A 23,482-nucleotide genomic window follows, 5' to 3' on the forward strand; every position below is an offset into this window, starting at 1 on the left:
ATGCGGGCCCCAAGGGCACGGTTAGCAGCCTGGACGTTACCCCGGGGGGATAATCAGATGGCGGAGGGTGGAGACAGTCCGGAAGGAGGAACCACGCAGAAGGAGCCTTTAGTGAGGTGGAGAGGAACGATGGGACTTGGGGATCGTGCTAGGGTTGGGGCGGGCGAGGGGTCAGGATGCCCCCTGGTTTCCTGGACAGATGCTGGGGAAGCAGGGTCCCCAACGGCCTGGGGGCTGGGGGCCGGCGGGGCAACCATGGGGCCTTGCGCCTGACCTTCAGGCAGCTGTCCCGTCCTGGCCGCGGCCTTGCAGCCGGGAGGTACCGCTGACGTGGAACAAGATGCTCGGAGGCCCCAACTTCCTACTCCCGGCCTCCGGTGTTTGGGGGTTCAGGGAGATGTCTCTTTTGCAAGTTAATTAAAAAAAAAAAAGAGGGCTCAATGGGACCGAGCGCCCCTTCCTTCCTGGAGCCCCACCAAAGTTCTGCCGAGGGCAGAGGGCAAGGGAGACCGGCCTGTCCAGCTTCTCCAGGGCAGACAGAAGTGGGCCAGTGATGGACTAGGGCCAGGCGCCCCTTCACCCTGCCCACACGTGTCCCTCACCGTCTGCGCCCTGTGTTTCCTCCGGGAGGTGGGGCTCCTCCAGCCGCGACGTCCTGGAGTGAGTGCCCAACCCACCCGCGGCGCGTGGACCCCTAGGCGGGTCTGCAGCCACGGGCTGCCCTGCGCTAGCCGGAGCCGGCCTCAGCCAGGCCACAGGCCACCTGTTGACCGGCCCCTGGAAGCTTCCAGCGGGGTGACTCACCAGGATGCCGACACCCACCGGCAGGTGGGGCCCTGGGCCGTGACGCCCGAGGCTTCTCCCCCGCTACCATCCCATCGTTGGATCCGGGGTCAGGGTCAGAGAGGGTGATGGGCGTGTCCGCGGACGCGCGCGCCTCTACGTGTGCAGGTGCTGAGCGATCTCAGGCCTTATGGGGAGCGCGGGAAGCTGGGCAGAGTGCACCCCTGGTTCCCTTTAGGGAATGTTGCAGAACAGGCAAAACAAATTTACATGATAGAAGTCAAAAGTGGGGGTGGGGCGCAGAAAGTCCTGCGTCCGAGCTGGGTGCTGGTGGTGGGGCTGTGTAGGTGTGAGAATCCCAGAGCTGCGCGCTGAAGGGCCGGGCACGCTGGTGCATCGGGTTGTATCTTAAGACGACGTGCGTGCGCGCACCAGGGTGCGAACCTGTGCGGTGCGCGGTAGTGTGTTTGTGAGTTGTGGTGTGGGCCTGTATGTGAGCCCGTATGAGTGTGTGTGAGCCCACACGTGTGTGAATGTGAGCTTATGTGAGCCCACGCGTGAGTGTATAAGCCTGGACACATGTATGAGTGCGAGCATGTGTGAACCCACGTGTGTGAGCCTGCACACGTGACTGTGAGCATGTGTGAGCCCGCACACTTAAGTGTATGTGTGAGTCCGTGCATGTGTGTGAGAACACTCAAGTGTGTGAGCATGTATGCTTATGTCTGACCCCCCCATGAATGGGCGTGTGCATGAGTGTGTGTGTGCGTAGGCACTTGTACGGAAGAGTGTGGGTATGAATGAGCGACTGTGACCTCCTGCCCTAGGCCCACTTGCCCACAGTGAGATCGGCCCCTGCGGTGGGGGAGCCCCGCCCCCCTGAGCGCGCACTTCATTTCACGACACCTCCCCCTCCATGTGTCTCCTCCTACCATTTGGCGGTGTCCTGCATCTCCGCCTCGTCAGGGCGGACGTGCAAACTCGCAATCCCTGGAGCCGCAGCTGCTGGAGCATGTCCCGTCTCCCCCGCCCCCCGCCCCCCGCCCCCCGCCAGTGTATTTCCACACCAGCCTATGGGCTGGGCCAAGCGGTCTGGGAGCCCGGCTGCAGGGCGGCATGGGGCCACCCCACAGCACACAGGGGCCCTGATGCGCGCAACAGCACTGCATCCTCTCCTCCAGGACCTTGGGCACGTCACTCCGCCTCCCTGTGCCTCAGTTTCCTGTCTCTGCATGGGGATCTTAGCAGTCTCCACTGCAGTAAACGCACGCAGGGCCCTCGGCACAGCGAGCGAGGAAGCGCACAGCGCCTTAGCGCGGTTACCCACTCCCCGCCGCCTCGGGTCTCTTCTGCTCGGAGAATCTCTGAGGGGTGGGAGCTCAGTCCCGGCCCTGGATCCTCCCTGCCCGGCCCCTGCCCCTCGGAGGGACTGCTGCCTCTGACTTTGTGCCCACAAGATCTGCCCGCCAGAGGGGCGCTGGAGGAAATCCTTCAAAGGGAAGTGGCCAGAGGCAAGGTGGCACTCCTTCATTCCTTCTTTCCTAGGAGGGGAGGGGACAGTCCCACCCAGGCCCGCTGGGGCTCTGCCTGCTGCAGAGGGTGCAGTCAGGGCTCTGAGGCCTCAACCAGCTGCCATCTCAAAGCCTTTCCTCTACCAGGCTCCCAGGTCCTATCTGGGGCCTGGGGCACCCTGCAGGGAAGTCAGCAGAGGGGTGGGCTGAGGTGGCTGGTCCCTGGGGCAGGGCACATGTTACACAGGGACACACAAGCCCCACAGGGGCTGGACAAGGGTCCCAGGACACTTGGGAAGTGGGCATTGGAGCCCGGCTACATTGCCGACCGCTGGATACCCCACCAGGCCTCCTGCTGGAGAAAGGGAGCCTGTCACCCCCTGGACACAGCATCCACAGACCTCCCGGACTCTGCCGGGAGCACCTCCTATGTGCTTGGTTTCCTGCAGACTGAGAGGCCCCAGGGCCCCTCCGGTGCGATAAATTACTTTTGTGTGACCTTTTTAGCCATGGTCTTGTAACTCCCACTCTCGTGATCGGGCAGGACTGTGTAGATATGATAATTGTGGTCCACCAAGAGGATTGGTCAGTTTTGCCATCCCAAATGAGCCATCCCAGAGGTGGGAAAGAGAAGACCCCACCACCACTAAGGAAGAACAGCCAGGGAGCCCGCATGTCTTTAGGACCTGGAGTCCCTTCTCTGAGAAACTCCTGGAAGCAGGAGACCGAGAGAGACAGAGAGAGAGAGCTGTAGCCCTGAAGACACTGAGAAGCGGTAGCAGGAGAGACCCAGCAGGAGACACCTGCAGGAGATGGCCCAGTGGCCTTCCCAGCCCACAGAGCAAGAAAGCTGAGTGCCTTTGGGCAGAGACTGAGGGCCAGGAGAGATATAACTGCAGGCACCCCGGGAAGACGCTGTCCTGGTGAAATAGCTGTACCCTTGAGTGTTCCTGAGCCTGAATTGTAATCTGTGACTTCCCTAATAAACCCATGATCATGAACACTGTCTGTGAGTTCTGTGTGGCCACTGGAATGAATTATCGAACCCAGCAGAGAAGTAGAGAGCATCATGGGAGGGACGGTTGGTGTCAGAACTGGTAAAGATGGCAGAGAGAGGAGGCACATCTGACCCCGCCTCATAGGAATCAGCCTTGGACTGTTGATCTTGATTCTCCTTCCCTCTTGCGAAAAGAAAGGAGCTCAGACACCACCCCCACACTGTTTTTACAGCTCCAAAGCTAGGATACCTGAGGAACTGGACACAGGGCCAGGGTTGGTGACACAGTGCTACAGGAGCAGGGACCGGACATCCACCCTGGGCCACATGCGTAAGCTTTGAGGAAGCGGACACAGCCTTTTCACCAGCAGATTAGGATGCTGGCCAAGCAGAAGAGTCAACAAAAACCTCACCGGGAGCAGTTGAAGCAGAACCTTGCTGCCCCTGTCAATCCTGTGCAGGGCAGGAGGCACTGGGGTAGGGCCGGGGCTCTCGGGGCAGATGCTGGGGGCCAGCCCTGCCTGGCTCGGGGCCCAGGTGAGTCTTGTAGGCATAGCCAGCCTCAGACGCACCTGTCAATGAGTGCTAACCGTAGTGCCTGCCATTCCTATTTTATTGTTATTACAGGGAAAAAAAAAACTCACTGTAAAAATGGCGTGCCTCTGTCTGGTCCTCAGCCTCTGCCCTGCTCAGGCAGGTGTTACAAACCACCCCACTCAGCCAGTAAGCCTCAGCCGGAAGGCACTCAGCTCTAGCTCAGTGGATCAGCAAACCTAGCTCCACCAAGTGCCCGGAGGCACCCTACCACACCAACAAGCCTCCTGCCTGAAGGCACTCAGCTTCCTCACTCCATGGCCTCCTGGCCCACCGTGCCATCTCCTGCCTCTCCCACTGCCATTTCTCTGCCACCGCGTCTCACTACCTTCCGTGTTACAGCTCTCTCGGGATCTCCTGGTTCCAGGAGCTTCTTGGGTCCAAAGGACACACCCTGCTCTGGGCTCTTCTTTCTTGGTGGTGGTGAGATCCTTTCTTGCCACTTCTGGGATGGCTGATTTTAAGCCTAGCAGATGGCAAAATTGACCAATCCCTTCCTTAGGATTTCATAGACTTTATTTGCATGCTCCCAGCCCCACAGAAGTGCGGTAAACTCTATTTGAATTATTAGGAAGCTATCCAACCCTCTTGGTGGGCCACAATTACCTTATTTGTAACATCTCACCTAATCACTTGGGTGGGAGTAACAAGACCATGGTGAGAAAGGCCATATAAAAGCCATCCATCACAACACACTCACCCAGGCCCTGCAGGTTGTGAGTGCCCCATTAGGCCATGGGGCAGAGGGCTGAGGGCCAACTCAGCCGGCAAGGCCCAGGCCTAGGAGGGCGTGGCATTCCTCCTGATGACACCAAGACTGGGGTGAGGAAGGAGGTGCCTCTTACCCTCAGAGTGGTCCCAAGGGAGGGGATGCTTGAGTGCAGCAGAGGCTGCAGGCCATAGGAAGCGAAGCCTAGCTAGAAGAGTGTGTCCACTGCTGGGAACACTGTTTTGCAAGACAGAAGATTGTGTGTCAACGATCTGTCTATATGCTGCCTACAAGAGACACACCGTAGACTTAGACACACACAAAAAAGTAAAACTCAAACCATGGAAAAAAAATATATCAAGCAAACAACAATCAAAAAAGAGCAGGAAATTCACTACGACCAAGTGGGATTCATACTGGGTATGCAGGGATGGTTCAACATTAGAAAGACAATTAATGTAATCCATCATATAAATAAAACAAAAGACAAGAACCACATGATTTTATCAACTGATGCAGAAAAGCCCTTTGACAAAGTTCAACACCGATTCATGATAAAAACTCTCAGCAAAATAGGAATAGAAGGAGAATTCCTCAACATAATAAAGGGCATTTAAACAAAGCCAACAGCTAACATCACCCCAAATGGAGAGAGTATGAAAGCATTCCCCTTGAGATCGGAAACCAGACAAGGATGCCCTTTATCACTACTCTTATTCAACATTGTGCTGGAGGTCCTAACCAGAGCAATTAGGCAAGAAAAAGAAATAAAGGGCATCCAGATTGGTAAGGAAGAAGTAAAAGTATCTCTATTTGCAGATGACATGATCTTATACACAGAAAACCTTAAAGAATCCTCCAGACAACTACTGAAACTAATAGAAGAGTTCAGCAGACTATCAGGATACAAGATTGTTGTTGTTGTTGTTGTTGTTAGGTGCCATCAGGTTGGTTCCAACTCATAACAATCCTATGCACAACAGAACGAAACACTGCCCGGTCCTGCGCCATCCTTAGAATCGTTGTTATGCTTGAGCTCATTGTTGCAGCCACTGTGTCAATCCACCTTGCTGAGGGTCTTCCTCTCTTCCGCTGACCCTGTACTCTGCCAAGCATGATGTCCTTCTCTAGGGACTGATCCCTCCTGACAACATGTCCAAAGTATGTAAAACGCAGTTTCGTCATACTTGCCTCTAAGCAGCATTCTGGCTGTATTTCTTCCAAGACAGATTTGTTCGTTCTTCTGGCAGTCCATGGTATATTCAATATTCTTCGCCAACACCACAATTCAAAGGCGTCAACTCTTCTTCGGTCTTCCTTATTCATTGTCCAGCTTTCACATGCATATGATGTGATTGAAAATACCCTGGCTTGGGTCAGGTGCACCTTAGTCTTCAAGGTGACATCTTTGCTCTTCAACACTTTGAAGAGGTCCTTTGCAACAGATTTGCCCACTGCAACACATCTTTTGATTTCTTGACTGCTGCTTCCATGGCTGTTGATTGTGGATCCAAGTAAAATGAAATCGTTGACAACTTCAGCCTTTTCTCCATTTATCATGATGTTGCTCATTGGTCCAGTTGTGAGAATTTTTGTTTTCTTTATGTTGAAGTGTAATCCGTACTGAAGGCTGTGGTCTTTGATCTTCATTAGTAAGTCCTTCAGGTCCTCTTCACTTTCAGAAGCAAGGTTGTGTCATCTGCATAACACAGGTTATTAATGAGTCTTCCTCCAATACTGATGCCCCGTTCTTCATATACTCCAGCTTCTTGTATTATTTGCTCAGCATACAGATTAAATAGGTCTGGTGAAAGAATACAACCCTGACGCACACCTCTCCTGACTTTAAACCAATCAGTATCCCCTTGTTCTGTTCGAAAAACTGCCTCTTGATCTATGCAAAGGTTCCTCATGAGCACAATTAAGTGTTCTGGAATTTCCGTTCTTCGCAGTGTTATCCATAGTTTGTTATGATCCACACAGTCGAATGCCTTTGCATAGTCAATAAAACACAGGTGAACATCCTTCTGGTATTCTCTGCTTTCAACCAGGATCCATCTGACATCAGCAATGATATCCCTGGTTCCACCTCCTCTTCTGAAACCAACCTGAATTTCTGGCAGTTCTCCATCGATATACTGCTGCAGCCATTTTTGAACAATCTTCAGCAAAATTTTGCTTATGTGAGATATTAATGATATTGTTCCATAATTTCCACATTTGGTTGGATCACCTTTCTTGGGAATAGGCATAAATATGGATCTCTTCCAGTCAGTTGGCCAGGAAGCTGTCTTCTATATTTCTTGGCATAGATGAGTGAGCACCTCCAGTGCTGCATCTGTTTGTTGAAACATCTCAATTGATATTCCATCAATTCCTAGAGCCTTGTCTTTCACCAATGCCTTCAGGGCAGCTTGGACTTCTTCCTTCAGTACCATCGGTTCCTGATCACATGCCACCTCTTGAAATGGGTGAACATTGACTAATTCTTTTTGGTATCATGACTCTGTGTATTCCTTCCATCTTCTTTTGATGCTTCCTGCGTCGTTTAATATTTTCCCCATGGAATCCTTCACTATTGCAACTCAAGGCTTGAGTTCTTTCTTCAGTTCTTTCAGCTTGAGAAATGCTGAGCGTGTTCTTCCCTTTTGGTTTTCCATCTCCAGCTCTTTGTACATGTCATTATAATACTTTACTTTGTCTTCTCGAGACGCCCTTTGAAACCTTCTGTTCAGTTCTTTTACTTCATCAATTCTTCCTTTTGCTTTAGCTGCTCGACCTCAAGCGCAAGTTTCAGAGTCTCCTCTGACATCCATCTTGGTCTTTTCTTTCTTCCCTGTCTTTTCAGTGACGTCTTGCTTTCTTCATGGATGATGTCCTTGATGTCATTCCACAACTCGTCTGGTCTGCAGTCACTAGTGTTCAATGCGTCGAATCTATTCTTGATGTGGTCTCTCAATTCAGGTGGGATATACTCAAGGTCATATTTTGGCTCTAGTGGACTAGCTCTGATTTTCTTCAGTTTCAGCTTGAACTTGCATATGAGCAATTGATGGTCTGTTCCACAGTCGGCCCCTGGCCTTGTTCTGACTGATGATATTGGGCTTTTCCATCATCTCTTTCCGCAGATGTAGTCATTTTGATTTCTGTGTGTTCCATCTGGCGAGGTCCATGTGTATAAATAAAAATTTGTATAATCGCCGTTTATGTTGGTGAAAGAAGGTATTTGCAATGAAGAAGCCGTAGGTCTTGCAAAATTCTATCATTCGATCTCCGGCATTGTTTCTATCACCAAGGCCATATTTTCCAACTACTGATCCTTCTTCTCTGTTTCCAACTTTCGCATTCCAATCACCAGTAATTATCAATGCATCTCGATTGCATGTTCGATCAATTTCAGACTGCGATCAATTTCAGACTGCAGCAGCTGATAAAAATCTTCTATTTCTTCATCTTTGGCCCAGTTGTTGGTGTGTAAATTTGAATAATAGTCATGTAACTGGTCTTCCTTGTAGGCGTATGGATATTATCCTATCACTGACAGTGTTGTACTTCAGGATAGATCTTGAAACGTTCTTTTTGACAATGAATGCAAAACCATTCCTCTTCGAGTTGTCATTCCCAGCATAGTAGACTATATGATTGTCTGATTCAAAATGGCCAATACCAGTCCATTTCAGCTCACTAATGGCTAGGATATGAATGTTTATGCGTTGCATTTCATTTTTGACGATTTCCAATTTTCCTAGATTCATACTTCGTACATTCCAGGTTCCGATTATTAATGGATGTTTGCAGCTGTTTCTTCTCATTTTGAGTCATGCCACATCAGCAAATGAAGGTCCCAAAAGCTTTACTCCATCCACGTCATTAAGGTCGACTCTACTTTGAGGAGGCAGCTCTCCCCCAGTCATCTTTTGAGTGCCTTCCAACCTGGGGAGCTCATCTTCCAGCACTATATCAGACAATGTTCTGCTGCTATTCATAAGGTTTTCACTGGCTAATGCTTTTCAGAAGTAGACTGCCGGGTCCTTCTTCCTACTCTGTCTCAGTCCAGAAGCTTAGCTGAAACCTGTCCTCCATGGGTGACCCTGGTGGTATCTGAATACTGGTGGCATAGCTTCCAGCATCACAGCAACACACAAGCCTCCACAGTATGACAAACTGACAGACACTTGGGGGGGATACAAGATAAACATACAAAAATCAGTTGGATTCCTCTATACCAACAAAAAGAACATCGAAGAAGAAATCAGCAAATCAATACCATTTACAGTAACCTCCAAGAAGACAAAATACTTAGGAATAAATCTTACCAGAGCTGTAAAAAACCTAAACAAAGAAAATTGCAAGGCATTATTGCAAGAAACCAAAAGAGACTTACATAAGTGGAGAAATATACCTTACTCATGGATAGGAAGACTTAACATTGTAAAAACTGTCTGTTCTACTAAAAAGCAGTCTATAGATACTAAGCATTTCTGATCCAAATTCCAAAAACATTTTTTAATGAGATGGAGAAACAAATTACCAACTCCATATGGAAGGGAAAGTGGCCCCGGGTAAGTAAAGCAATACTGAAAAAGAAGAGCAAAGTGGGAGGCCCCACTCTACCAGATTTTAGAACCTATTATACCTCCACTGTAGTCAAAACATTCTGGTACTGGTACAGCAACAGATACATAGACCAGTGGGACAGAATTGAGAATCCAGACATAAATCCATCTACCTATGAGCAGCTGATGTTTGGCAAAGGCCCAAAGTCAGTTAAATGAGGAAAAGACAGTCTCTTTAACAAATGGTGTTGGCTTAAGTGGATATCCATCTGCAAAAAAATGAAACAAGACCCATACCTCACACCATGCACAAAAACAAACTCAAAATGGATTAAAGACCTAAGTATAAAATCTAAAACGATAAAGATCATGGAAGAAAAAATAGGGAAAATGCTAGGAGCCCTAATACACAGCATAAACAGCATACAAAACATTACTAACAATGCAGAATAGAAACCAGATAACTGGGAGATCCTAAAAACTGAATACCTGTGCTCATCCAAAGATTTCACCAAAAGAGTAAAAAGATTACCTACAGACCGGGAAGAAGTTTTTAGCTATGACATTTCCAATCAGCATCTGATCTCTAAAATCTACATAATACTGCAAAAACTCAACTACAGAAAGACAAGTAACCCAATTAAAAAATGGGCAAAGGATATGAACAGGCACTTCATTAAAGAAGACAGGTAGCTAACAGATGCATGAGGAAATGCTCACAATCATTAGCCATTAGAGAAATGCAAAGCAAAACTACAATGAGATTCCAGCTCACTCCAACAAGGCTGCCATTAATCCAAAAAACACAAAATAACAAATGTTGGAGAGGTTGTGGAGAGACTGGAACACTTATACACTGCTGGTGGGAACACAAAATGGTACAACCACTTTGGAAATCGATTTGGCACTTCCTTAAGAAACTAGAAATAGAACTACCATACGAGCTAGCAATCCCACTCCTTGGAATATACCCTAGAGAAATAAGAGCCTCTACACAAACAGATATATGCACACCCATGTTTATTGCAGCACAGTTTACAATAGCAAAGAGATGGAAGCAACCAAGGTGCCCATCAACAGATGAATGGATAAATAAATTATGGTATATTCACACAATGGAATACTATGCATTGATAAAAAACAGTGAGGAATCTGTGAAACATTTCATAACTTGGAGGAACCTAGAAGGCATTATGCTGAGTGAAATTAGTCAATTGCAAAGGACAAATATTGTAAAAGGCCACTTTTATAAGAACTCAAAAAATAGTTGAAACAGAGCAGGAAGGGAAGGGTGGAGGGGGTATTCGCTAATTAGATAGTAGATAAGAACTACTTTAGGTGAAGGGAAAGACAACACACAATATAGGAGAGGTCAGCACAACTGGACTAAACCAAAAGCAAAGAAGTTTCCTGAATAAACTGAATGCTTCGAAGGCCAGCGAAGCAGGGGCAGGGGTTTGGGGACCATAGTTTCAGGGACATCTAAGTCAATTGACATAATAGAATCTATTAAGAAAACGTTCTGCATCCCACCTTGGAGAGAGGTGTCTGGGGTCTTAAATGCTAGCAAGTGGCCATCTAAGATGCACCAATTGGTCTCAACCTACCTGAAGCAAAGGAGAATGAAGAACACCAAGGACAGAAGGTAATTACGAGTCCAAGAGACGGAAAGGACCACATAAACCAGAGACTACATCATCCTGAGACTGTAAGAGCTAGATGGTGGCCAGCTACAACTGATGACTGCCCTGACAGAGAACCCCTGATGAAGCAGGAGAGCAGTGGGATGCAGACCCCAAATTCTCATAAAAAGTCCATACTTAATGGTCTGACTGAGACTAGAAGGACCCTGGTGGTCATGGCCCCCAGACCTTCTGTTGGCCCAGGAGAGGAACCATGCCCAAAGCCAACTCTTCAGACAGGAATTGGACAGGAGAATGGATTGGAGAGGGATGCTGGTAAGGAGTGAGTTTCTTGGATCAGGTGGACACTTGAGACTATGTTGGCATCTCCTGCCTGGAGGGGAGATGAGAGGGTAGAGGGGTTTAGAAGCTGGCGAAATGGACAGGAAAAGAGAGAGTGGAGGGAGGGAGCAGGCTGTCTCATTAGGGGGAGAGAAATTGGGTGTGTGTAGCAAGGTGTATATAAGTTTTTGTGTGAGAGACTGACTTTATTTGTAAACTTTCACTTAAAGCACAATAAAAATTTTAAAAAAAGGAAACATTCTGCATGCCACTTTGGAGAGTGGTGTCTGTGGTCTTAAACGCTAGCAAGCGACCATCTGAGATGCATTGATTTGTCTCAGCCCACATGGAGCAAAGGAGAATGAAGAACACCAAAGACATGAGGTAATTATGAGCCCAAGAGACAGAAAAGACCACATAAACCAGAGACGACATCAGCCTGAGACCAGAAGAACTAAATAATGCCCGGTTACAACCAATGACTGCCCTGACAGGGAACACAGCAGAGAACCCCTGAGGGCGCTGGAGAACAGTGGGATGCAGACCCCAAATTCTCATTAAAAAGACCAAACTTAATGGTCTGACTGAGACTAGAAGAACCCGGGAGGCCATGGTCCCCAGACCTTCTGTTAGCCCAAGACAGGAACCATTCCCAAAGCCAACTCTTCAGACAGGGATTGGACTGGACTATGGGATAGAAAGTGATACTGGTGAAAAGTGAGCTTCTTGAATCAAGTAGTCACATGAGACTATGTGGGTAGCTCCCGTCTGGAGGGGAGATGAGAGGGCAGAGGGGGTCAGAAGGTGGCCAAATGGACATGAAAATAAAGAGTGGAGGTAAGGATTGTGCCGTCTCACTACGGGAAGAGCAACTAGGAGTATATAGCAAGGTTTATATAATTTTTTGTATGAGAGACTGACTTGATTTGTAAACTTTCACTTAAAGCACAGTGAAAAAGAGATTGTGTGTCTACTTGGCTGCGCCACAATTCTCAGTGGTTTGGCAGTTATTTAATGATGTAATTATCCTCCTTTTTGTGATAGAATGTGATCACCTCCATAATGTGATCAGCCACTCAGTTGTAAGGAGAATTTCTTTGTGAGTATGGCCTGTATCCAATATATATGGACATTTTGTCAAAGTTCACTGGTTTTGTTTGCTCTGGATTCTGCATCTGGCTTGTCATCATCTGACCACCAGTTCTTGGGGCTTGAGCCAGTGGCATGCCATCTTGCCTCCCAATCTTGGGATTCATCAGCCTTCACAGCCTGTGAGCCAGCAGCCTTCCATCTTACCCCCAAATCTGGATTAGTCAGCCCCTGCAGATTCACTAGTCAGGAGAAGCCTCCAACCTGATGCTCTACCCACAGACTTGGGGCTTGCCAGCCTCTACAACCACGTGAGCCATTTTGCTTCTCTAGAGGACCCAGCCTAAGACATTTGGTAAGGACAGTGGTTCTAGAGAAACAAAATTTTAAGGATAAATTTTCTAAGTTGGTTCTCAAGTTGATGGACACAGTGGCTGCAACAATGGACTCAACATAGCAATGATTGTGAGGATGGCACACAACCGGGCAGTTTTTTTGTTTGTTTTTTTTGTACATAGGGTTAATATGAGTTGGAACTGACTCAATGGCACATTATATTAAATGGTAACAACAGAATATTCTCCCAAGACCAGGAACAAGACAAGGATGGCCATTCTTGAAAGATGTCCACATGCTTGAAGTTCTAGCCAGAGCAATGGGCAAAAAAAGAAATAAAAAATCTTCGGATTGGAAAGGAAAAAAAGAAAACTACCTTTTTTCATGAATGACATGATCATCTATGTAGAAAATATGATGTTGTTGTTGTTAGGTGCCATCAAGTCAGTTCCAGCTCATAGCGACCCTATGCACAACAGAACAAAACACTGCCCAGTCCTGCACCATCCTTACAATCGTTGTTATGCTTGAGCTCATTGTTGCAGCCACTGTGTCAATCCACCTCACTGAGGGTCTTCTTCTCTTCCACTGACGCTGTACTCTGCCAAGCATGATGTCCTTCTCCAGGGACTGATCCCTCCTGACAACGTGTCCAAAGTATGTGAGATGCAGTCTCGCCATCCTTGCTTCTAAGGAGTATTCTGGTTGTACTTCTTCCAAGACAGATTTGTTCATTCTTCTGGCAGTCCATGGTATATTCAATATTCTTTGCCAACACCACAATTCAAAAGCATCAACTCTTCTTCAGTCTTCCTTATTCATTGTCCAGCTTTCACATGCATATGATGTGATTGAAAATACCATGGCTTGGGTCAGGCGCACCTTAGTCTTCAGGGTGACATCTTTGCTCTTCACCACTTTAAAGAGGTCCTTTGCAGCAAGGTTGTATCATCTGCATAATGCATGTTGTTAATGAGTCTTCATCCAATCCTGATGCCTCGTTCTTCTTCACATAGTCCAGCTTCTCAGATTATTTGCTCAGCATAGAGATTGAATAGGTATGGTAAAAGGATACAACCCTGACATACAACTTTCCTGACTTTAAACCAATCAGTATCCCCTTGTTCTGTCCGAACAACTGCCTCTTGATCTATGTAAAGTTTCCTCATAAGCACAATTAAGTGTTCTGGAATTCCCATTCTAGAAAATATGATGGAATCTACCAAAAAGCTATTGAAACTAATAAGTGAGTTTGGCAAATTTGGAGGGTACAAGATCAAGAGTCAAAATCAATTGTATTACATACTAGGAATGAGCCATTGGAAATTGAAATTCAAAAATAAAAATACCATGTACAGTATTAAAAATATGAAATTCTTAGAGATTCATCTGATAAAAGATATGCCATGCCTATATGCTACAAAGTACACATGGCACTTGTGATGGTTAAGGTTGTGTGTCATCTTGGCTGGGCCATGATTCTCAGTGGTTTGGCAGTTATGGTGTAGTTTGGCAGATGTGATCACCTCCAAAATGAGACTTAATATAATGTGATCACCTCCATGATGGGGTCTGCTGCAAGTAGCCAATCAGTTGAAAGGGAGTGTCCATGGAGGTGTGGCATGCATCCAATATAAGTGGCCATTCTGGCAAGGCTCATGGGCTTTTGCTTACACTGGGTCCCACAGCTGGCTCCTGTCTGTCTGACCTCTGCTTCTTGGAACTTGACCTAGCAGCTTACTTGCGGTCTTGCCTGCCGATCTTGGGATTTTTTGGTCTTTGCAGCCTGTGAGCCAGAGCCCTGCTATCTGATTTGCCAATCTTGGGTTCACCAGCCCCTGCAGCTACGTGGATAAGGAGAAGCCTCCAGCCTGACCCACATTCCAGCCTCTAGAACCAAGTGAGCTGTTTCCTTAATATAAATCCCTGTATGTATATATTCCCCCACATGTCTGTCAGTTGTACTGTGGGGGCTTGCATGTTGCTGTGGTGCTGGAAGCTATGCCACTGGTATTCAGATACCACCTGGGTCACCCATGGAGGACAGGTTTCAGCTGAGCTTCCAGACTAAGACAGACGAGGAAAAAGGACCCAGTAGTCTACTTCTGAAAAGAATTAGCCAGTGAAAACCTTATGAATAGCAGCGGAACATTGTCTGGTATAGTGCCAGAAGATGAGCTCTCCAGATTGGTAGGCACTCAAAAGATGACTGGGGAAGAGCTGCCTCCTCAAAGTAGGGTCAACCTTAATGACGTGGATGGAGTAAAACATCCGAGACCTTCATTTGCTGGTACGGCACGACTCAAAATGGAAAGAAACAGCTGCAAATATCCATTAATAATCAGAATCCAGGATGTACGAAGTATGAATCTAGGAAAATTGGAATTTGTCAAAAATGAAATGGAACTTATAACCATCAATATCTCAGGCATTAGTGAGCTGAAATGGACTGGTATTGGCCATTTTGACTTGGACAATCATGTAGTCTACTGTGCCGAGAATGATAACTTGAATAGGAATGGTGTTGCATTCATCAACAAAAAGAACATTTCAAGATCCATCCTGAAGTACAGCTCTGTCAGTGATAGGATAATATCTATATGCCCAAAAGGAAGACCAGTTAAAATGACTATTATTCAAATTCATGCACCAAACACTAAGCCCAAAGATGAAGAAATTGAAGATTTTTATCAGCATCTGAAACTGACTGAACATGCAATCACAGTGCATTGATAATTAGTGGTAATTGGAATGAGAAAGTTGGAAACAAAGGAGAAGGATTGGTAGTTGGAAAATACAGCCTTGGCGAAAGAAATGATGTCAGAGATCTCATGACAGAATTTTGCAAGACCAACAACTTCTTCCTTGAAAATACCTCTTTTCAACAACACAAATGGTGACTATACATATGAACCTCACTGGATGGAATACACAGGAATCAAATCGACTACATCTGTGGAAAGAAACAATGGAAAAACTCATTATCATCGATCAGAACAAGGCTGGGGACTGACTGTGGAACAGATCAACAATTGCTCATATGCAAGTTCAAGTTGAAGCTGAAGAAAATTAAAACAAGTTCACGGGAGCCAAAATACTACCTCGAGTATATCCCACCTGAATTTAGAGACCATCTCAAGAGTAGATTTGACACAATGAAGATCAAAGACTACAACCTCAGAATGGATTACACCTCAATATAAAGAAAACAAAAATCCTCACAACTGGGCCAATAAGCAACATCATGATAAACACAGAAAAGACTAAAGTTCTCAAGGATTTCATTTTACTTGGATCCATAATCAACACCCATGGAAGCAGCGGTCAAGAAACAAAGGACACATTGTGTTGGTCAAATCTGCTGCAAAAGACTCCTTTAAAGTGTTGAAAAGCAAAGATGTCACCCTGAAGACTAAGGTGCGCCTGAACAAGGCCGTGGTGTTTTCAGTCACCTCATACGCATGTGAAAGCTGGACGGTGAATAAGGAAGACCAAGGAAGAACTGACACCTCGAACTGTGGTGTTGATGAAGATTATTGAATGTACCAGGGACTGCCAAAAGAACAAACAAGTCTGCTTTGGAAGAAGTGCAACCACAATGCTCTTTGGAAGCAAGAAAGGCGAGACTATGTCTCACTTCCTTTGGATGTGTTATCAGGAGAGATCAGTCGCTGGAGAAAGACATCGTGCTTGATAAGGTAGAGGGTCAGAGAAACAGAGGAAGGCCCTCAACAAAATGGATTGACACAGTGGTTGCAACAATGGGCTCAAGCATGGAAACAATTGTGAGGTTGGTGCAGGAGTGGGCAGTGTTTCATTCTGTTGTACCTGGGGTCACTATAAGTAGGAACCAACTCCACGGCACCTAACAACAACAACAACTACAATGGGGATGATTGGGCCCCATCATGGTAGGGGCCAAGTGGTGGCACTCAATGGACAAAGACAAGGTGGCCATGATTAACATAATGCACAGCTGAGTCAAAGCAGTAAACAGAATAGTCTGACTCATATGGACTTATGCTGTTGGCTTAGTCATGGTGTCCCTAGGAGTGAAATACATAGGAAATGTACTAAACATTTACTTTGTCTGTACAAGTGGAAGAATTCTGGGTCAAGTGAACAGGAGTCTAACTCAAGTTGCCAGAATAGAGAGTCATGGCCCCTCAATCAATTCTCAGACTTGAGCAAGAAAGGACCTCGCTACACTGTCAAAAACTTATACTGTTAATCTTTCTCTCAGGCTTCCCCAAAAGGATCTATAGCCTTTTATAAAAGAGAGTGAAATAATCAGACTTTTCGGGCATTACTGGATGCTGCCTTTGAACTCACACTAATTCCAGGAGACCCAAAATGTCACTGTGGCCCACCAGTCAGAGTGGGGGCATATAGAGGTCAGGTTATTAATGGAGTCTCAGCTCATGTCCATCTCACAATAGGTCCAGTGGGTCCCCGAACCCATACTGTAGTGATTTCCCCAGTTCAGGAGTGCATAACTGGAATAGATATACTCAGCAACTGGCAGAACCCCAACCTTGGATCCCTGACAAACAGAGTAAGGGTTCTGATGGTAGTGAAAGCCATGTGGAAACCACTGGAACTGCCCCTACCTAGGAAAATAGTAAACAAAAAGCAATACTGCATTCCTGGAGGGATTGCAGAGATTAATGCCACCATCAAGAACTTGAGGGATGCAAGAGTGGTGATTCCTATCACATCCCCATTCAACTTATCTATTTGGCCTGTGCAAAAAACAGATGGAGCTTGGAGAATGACAGTGGATTATTGACAACTTAGCCAGGTGGTGACTCTAATTGCAGCTGCTGCCCCAGATGTAGTTTCATGGCCTGAGCAAATCAATGCATCTCCTCGTGCCTCGTGTGTAGCTGTTGATCAGTCTAATGCCTTTTTCTCCATATCTGATTCGAAGGACCACCAGAAGCAGTTTGCCATCAGCTGGCAAGACCAACAGTACACCTTCAGTGTCCTACCTCAGAGCTACATCAACAATCCAGCTCTTTGTCATAATTTAGTCTGCAGGGACCTTGATCACCTTTCCCTTTCACAAGATGTCACACTGGTCCATTACATTGATGACATTATGTTGATTGGACCTAGTAAGGAAGAAGTGTCATTGACTCTGGACTTATTGGTAAAACATTTGCATGCTAGAGGGTGGGAAATTAATCAGACAAAAATTCAGGCGCCTTCCACCTCAGTGAAATTTCTAGTGTCCAGTGGTGTGGGGCATGTCAAGATATTCCTTCTAAAGTGAAGAATAAGTTGTTTTATCTAACACTTCCCACAACTAAAAATGAGGGACAATGCCTAGTGGGCTTCTTTGGATTTTGGAGGCATTGTGGTATGCTAATCCAGCCTATTTATCAAGTGACTCAAAAAGCTGCTGGTTTGGAGTGGGGCACAGAACAAGAAAAGGCTCTGCAACAGGTTCAGGCTGCTGTGCAAGCAGCTCTGCCACTTGGGCATATGATCTGGCTGATCCAATGGTGCTTGAAGTGTCAGTGGCAGATAGAAATGCTGTGTGGAGTCTGTGGCAGGTTCCTATTGGTGAATCACTGCACAGGCCCTTAGGATTTTGGAGCAAAGCACCGCCAAGCTCTACAGATAACCACTGTCCTTTTGAGAAACTTCTTTTGGCTTGTTACGGAGCCTTAGTAGAGATTAAAGTCTTAACCATGGGCCACCAAGTCACTATGTGGCATGAGCTTCCCATCATGAACTGAGCGTTGTCTGACCCACAGGTCATAAAGTTGGATGTGCACAGCAGCACTCCATCATTAAATGAAAGTGGTCTATATGAGATTGGGCCTGAGACCTGAAGGCACAGTAAGTTGCATGAGGGAATGGTCCAAATGCCCATGGTCTCCACTCCTGTCACATTACCTCCCATCACCCAGCCTGCACCTATGGCCTTATGGGGAGTTCCTTACAATCGGTGGACAGGAAGAGAAAACTCGTGCCTGGTTTACGGATGGTTCTGCATGATATGCAGGCACCACTCCAAAGTGGACAGCGGCACCACTACTTCCCCTTTCTGGGGGCTCCCTGAAGGACAGTGGTAAAGAGAAATCCTCCCAATGGGCAGATCTTTGAGCAGTGCACCTGGTTGTTCACTTTGCTTGGAAGAAGAAATGACTAGATGTGCCATACTGTACTGATTCGTGGGCTGTGGCCCATGGCTTGGTTGGATGGTCAGGGACTTGGAAGGAATATGATAGGAAAATTGGAGACAAGGAGGTATAGGGAAGAGGTATGTGGATAAACCTCCCTGAATGGGCCAAAGAAGCAAAGATATTCGTCTCATGTGAATGCTCACCAAAGAGTGACCTTAGCAGAGGATGATTTTAATGATCAAGTATACAGGATGACACATTCTGTGGAAACCAGTCATCCTCTTTCACTAGCACTCCCGTCACTGCTCTATGGGCTCATGAACAATGTGGCCATGGTGACAGGAATAGAGGTTATGCATGGGCTCAGCAACATGGACTTCCACTCACCAAGGCTGACTTGGCTACAGCCACTGCTGAGTGCCCAATCTGCCAGCAGCGGAGACCAACGTGGAGTGCCTGATATGGCACCATCCTTCAAGGTGATCAGCCAGCAACCTGGTGGCAGTTTGATTACATTGGGCCACTTCCATCGTGGAAAGGGCAGCATTTTGTCCTTACTGGAAAAGACACTTATTCTGAATATGGATTTGCATTCCCTGCAGGCAATGCTTCTGCCAAAACTACCACCCGTGGACTTACAGAATGCCTTATCCACCGTCATGTATCCCACGCAGCATCACCTTGAATCAAGGGACTCACTTCACAGCAAATGAAGTGCAGCAATCAGCCCACGCTCATGGAATTGACTGGTCTTACGATATTCCCCATCGTCCTGAAGCAGCTGGCTTGATAGAAAGATGGAATGGCCTTCTAAAGACACAATTACAGTGCCAGCTAGGTGACAATAGCTTCAGGGTTGTGGCAATGTTCTCCAGGAAGCTGTATATGCTCTAAAACAGCATCTAATATATGGTGCTGTATCTTCCATAGCCAGGATTCTTGGGTCCAGGAATCAAATGGGTAGAAATGGGAGTGGCACCACACACTATTACCCCTATTGACTCACCTGCAAAATTTTTACTTTCTGTCCCCATGATCTTATGCTCTGTGGGTCTAGAGGTCTCAGTTCCAAAGGGAGGAATGCTCCCACCAGGTGACACATCACTGATTCCACTGAACTGGACATTAAGAATGCCACTTGGCCACTTTGGGCTCCTTATGCCTCTGAATCAACAGGCAAAGAAGGGAGTTACCATATTGGCTGGTGTGATTGATCCTGATTACCGAGAGGAAATCAGACTGATATTACATAATGGAGGTAAAGAAGGGTATGCCTGGAATGCAGGAGATCCCTTAGGGTGTCTCTTAGTACTACCATGTCCTGTGACTAAAGTCAGTGGAAAACTACTGCAATTCAATTCCGACATGACTATTAATGGCCCCGTCCCTTCAGGAATGCAGATTTGGGCCACCCCACCAGGTGAAGAACCAAATTTATCCCTTGGAAACCCTGATGGCATAGTGGTTAAGAGTTTGGTTGCTAACCAAAAGGTGGGCAGTTTTAATCCACCAGGTGCTCCTTGGAAACCCTATGGGGGCAGTTATACTCTGTCCTATAGGGTCACTATGAGTCAGAATCAACTCAGTGGCAATGGGCTTTTGCTTTTCTAGAGAACCTAACCTAAGACACATACCATAACCTTGATGAATCTCAAAATAATTTCACCCAAAAAGCTAAGTGAAAGAAACAAAACAAAAAAAAAAACCCTAATGCCATCGAGTTGATTCCAACTCATAGCGAAAGCAGGCAAAAAAAAGAATACATACAGAATAATTCCGTTTATACAAAATTGCAGTTAACGTAATCTACAACGACAGAAAGCAGATTTGTAGTTGCCCTGGGGGTGGGGAGGAGGGGCTTGTGGAGGTCTGGGAGAAGGGATTACAAAGGGGCATGAGAACACTTTTGGGGGTGATGGTTTCACGGATATATATATACAGTGAAACCCTGTGAAAGCCAGAACACAACAGGACTGCCTTGTTTTTCTGGGTCTCACAAGTTTACTGCCTTTGACGGGGTGCAGTCTTACCACTTTTTCTATCACTAGTTTTAGAGGAAAATATTTGAGTTTTCCTTCTCTGACAGGGAAGGACACGCTCGGCATTTCTCAAGCTGAAAGAACTGAAGATAAAATTCAAGCCTCAAGTTGCAATAGTGAAGAAATCTACAGGAAAAGTACTAAATGACACAGGAAACATCAAAAGAAGATGGAAGGAATACAGAGTCACTACACCAAAAAGACTTGGTAGACATTCAACCATTTCAGGAGGTAGCATGTGATAAGGAACTGATGGTACTGAAGGAAGAGGTCCAAGCTGCACTGAAGGTACTGGCAAGAAACAAGTCTCCAGGTATTGATAGAATACCGGTTGAGATGTTTCAACAAACGGATGCAACACTGGAAGCGCTCGTCTGTGCCAAGACATTTGGCAGACAGCTACCCAGCCAACCAACAGGGAGAGACCCATATCTACGCCTGTTCCCGAGAAAGGTGATCCAACCGAATGTGGAAATTACCAAACAATATCACTAATATCACACGAAAGCAAAATTTTGCTGAAGATCATTCAAAAATGACTGCAGCAGTATATCGACAGGGAACTGCCAGAAATTCAGGCCGGTTTCAGAAGAGGACGTGGAACCAGGGATATCATTGCTGATGTCAGATGGAGCTCGGCTGAAAGCAGAGAATCCCAGAAGGGTGTTTACCTGTGTTTTATTGACTGTGCAAAGGCATTGGACTGTGTGGATCATAACAAATTACGGATAACATTGTGAAGAATGGGAATTCCAGAACACTTAATTGTGCTCATGAGGAACCTGTACATAGATCAAGGGGCAGTCATTCGAACAGAACAAGGGGATTCATCATGGTTTGAAGTCAGGAAAGGTGTGCGTCTGGGTTGTATCCTTTCACCATACTTACTCAATCTGTGTGTGAAGCACAAATAATCTGAGAAGCTGGACTATATGAAGAAGAACGGGGCATCAGGATTGGAGGAAGGCTCATGAACAACCTGCGATATGCAGATGACACAACTTTACTTGCTGAAAGGGAAGAGGACTTGAAGCACTTACTAATGAAGATCAAAGACCACAGCCTTCAGTATGGATTACACCTCAACATAAAGAAAACAAAAATCCTCACAACTGGACCAATGAGCAACATCATGATAAACGGAGAAAAGATTGAAGTTGTCAAGGATTTCATTTTACTTGGATCCACAATCAACAGCCAAGGAAGCAGCAGTCAAGAAATCAAAAGACGCATTGCATTGGGCAAATCTGCTGCAAGAGACCTTTTTAAAGTGTTAAAAAGCAAAGGTGTCTTGAAGACTAAGGTGTGCCTGACCCAAGCCATGGTGTTTTCAATCGCATCATATGCATGTGAAAGCTGGACGATGAATAATGAAGACCTAAGAAGGATCAATGCCTTTGAGTTGTGGTGTTGGCGAAGAATATTGAATATACCATGGAGTGCCAGAAGAATGAACAAATCTGTTTTGGAAGAAGTACAAGCAGAATGCTCTTTAGAGGCAAGGATGGCAAGACTGCATCTCACATACTTTGGACATGTTATCAGGAGGGATCAGTCCCTGGAGAAGGACATGATGCTTGGTAGAGGGTCAGAGAAAAAGAGGAAGACCCTCAAGGAGATGGATTGACACAGTGGCTGCAACAATGGGCTCAAGCACAACAATGACTGTGAGGATGGCACAGGGCGGGGCAGTGTTCCTTTCTGTTGTGCATGGGGTCGCTATGAGTCAGAACCAACTTGATAGCGCTTAACAACAACTACAACAATGGCCAGACAGGCACATTACTGAACAGAGTAAAACACGTTAAGATAGGCCTACGTCTGGGCTATGGGACTCCCCGTGGAAATGGCTCCCCCAGGTCAGACTGGGGCCAGTCAGAGGTCGGGGGCCAAACGAGAGGGTCATGGGACAAGAAGCAGAATTGAGAGGCTGGGACACTGTGTCCCTGCAGTGCTACCTCTGGCCCCTGCCAGCTGTTGCTAACCCCTTCCCACCTCCTGGGCAAGGGCCTTGGACTTGAACCCCAAGTTGGACCCAGGTCTGGCTGATGCCCACAGGACTTTCTTCACATTCTCAACAGGATCTGTGTCCCCAAAGCCGTGGATCATGTCCTCTCCCAGCCTGCTCACGATGTAAATCCATCCCTCTCTGCCAAGGCCCGGCTTGAGGCCTCCGTGACAAGGACAGCCAACCCACGACACCCCTTGCTCCCAGTCAGGTCAGGGCCCTTCCTGAACCAGCCTCCAGCTCTTGTCCTCAGTCTCCCCATCTCTCCTTCTAGGCCATGACCCTCCCAGGAGCTGGCTTACATTGGTAGAGGCACTTTGAGGCTTGACCAGCCTCTCCTTTCTGGGTCCCCATGCCACTCTGGCTCTAGGCCCCAAGGGTGGTCCCAAGGGTTTGGCTGCCCCTCCTTTAAGCCCAGCTTCTCTGGGAAGCCTTCCCGGCAGCCTCCATTCCGACTGAGCTGCCTGGCTGCTCTTGGGGCTGATGACTGTGCTGCAGGGGTTCTGCTGGCTCCCATCCTGACCCTTCCCATCCCTATCGTGTGGCCACCTAACCACCAGCTTCCAGGCGCACACAGCCTTCAGCCAGTGCCGAGGGGCCTCAGCACTCAGGAAACCTAACAATTCAGTTCCTCCCAGCCTCCCCAAGCCCCTGGCCAGCCACCGTGGTGAGCAAACTGGATAACCGGCCCTCCGGCTACATAGGCTTGGAGGGCAAAGGCAACCCAGATAAGCCCTGTGCGGTGGGTCTCACATCCGGCCT

At 47.0% G+C, this 23,482-nt stretch overlaps 1 protein-coding gene across 1 annotated transcript in view; it reads left to right on the top strand.

Moving 5' to 3' along the window:
* Window positions 1-340: 340 nt before the first annotated feature.
* LOC126080710 (mucin-2-like) overlaps window positions 341-23,482 on the top strand; it is a 66,101-nt gene continuing 42,959 nt past the window's right edge. The window contains exons 1-4 of the mRNA XM_049891889.1: window positions 341-379; window positions 631-828; window positions 1,611-1,756; window positions 2,002-2,154. Of these exons, the coding sequence (XP_049747846.1) occupies window positions 341-379; window positions 631-828; window positions 1,611-1,756; window positions 2,002-2,154 (536 nt within the window). The remainder of the gene's footprint in view (window positions 380-630; window positions 829-1,610; window positions 1,757-2,001; window positions 2,155-23,482) is intronic.

The sequence above is a fragment of the Elephas maximus genome, chromosome 7 (genome assembly GCF_024166365.1).
Source record: "Elephas maximus indicus isolate mEleMax1 chromosome 7, mEleMax1 primary haplotype, whole genome shotgun sequence".
Taxonomy (NCBI): domain Eukaryota; kingdom Metazoa; phylum Chordata; class Mammalia; order Proboscidea; family Elephantidae; genus Elephas; species Elephas maximus.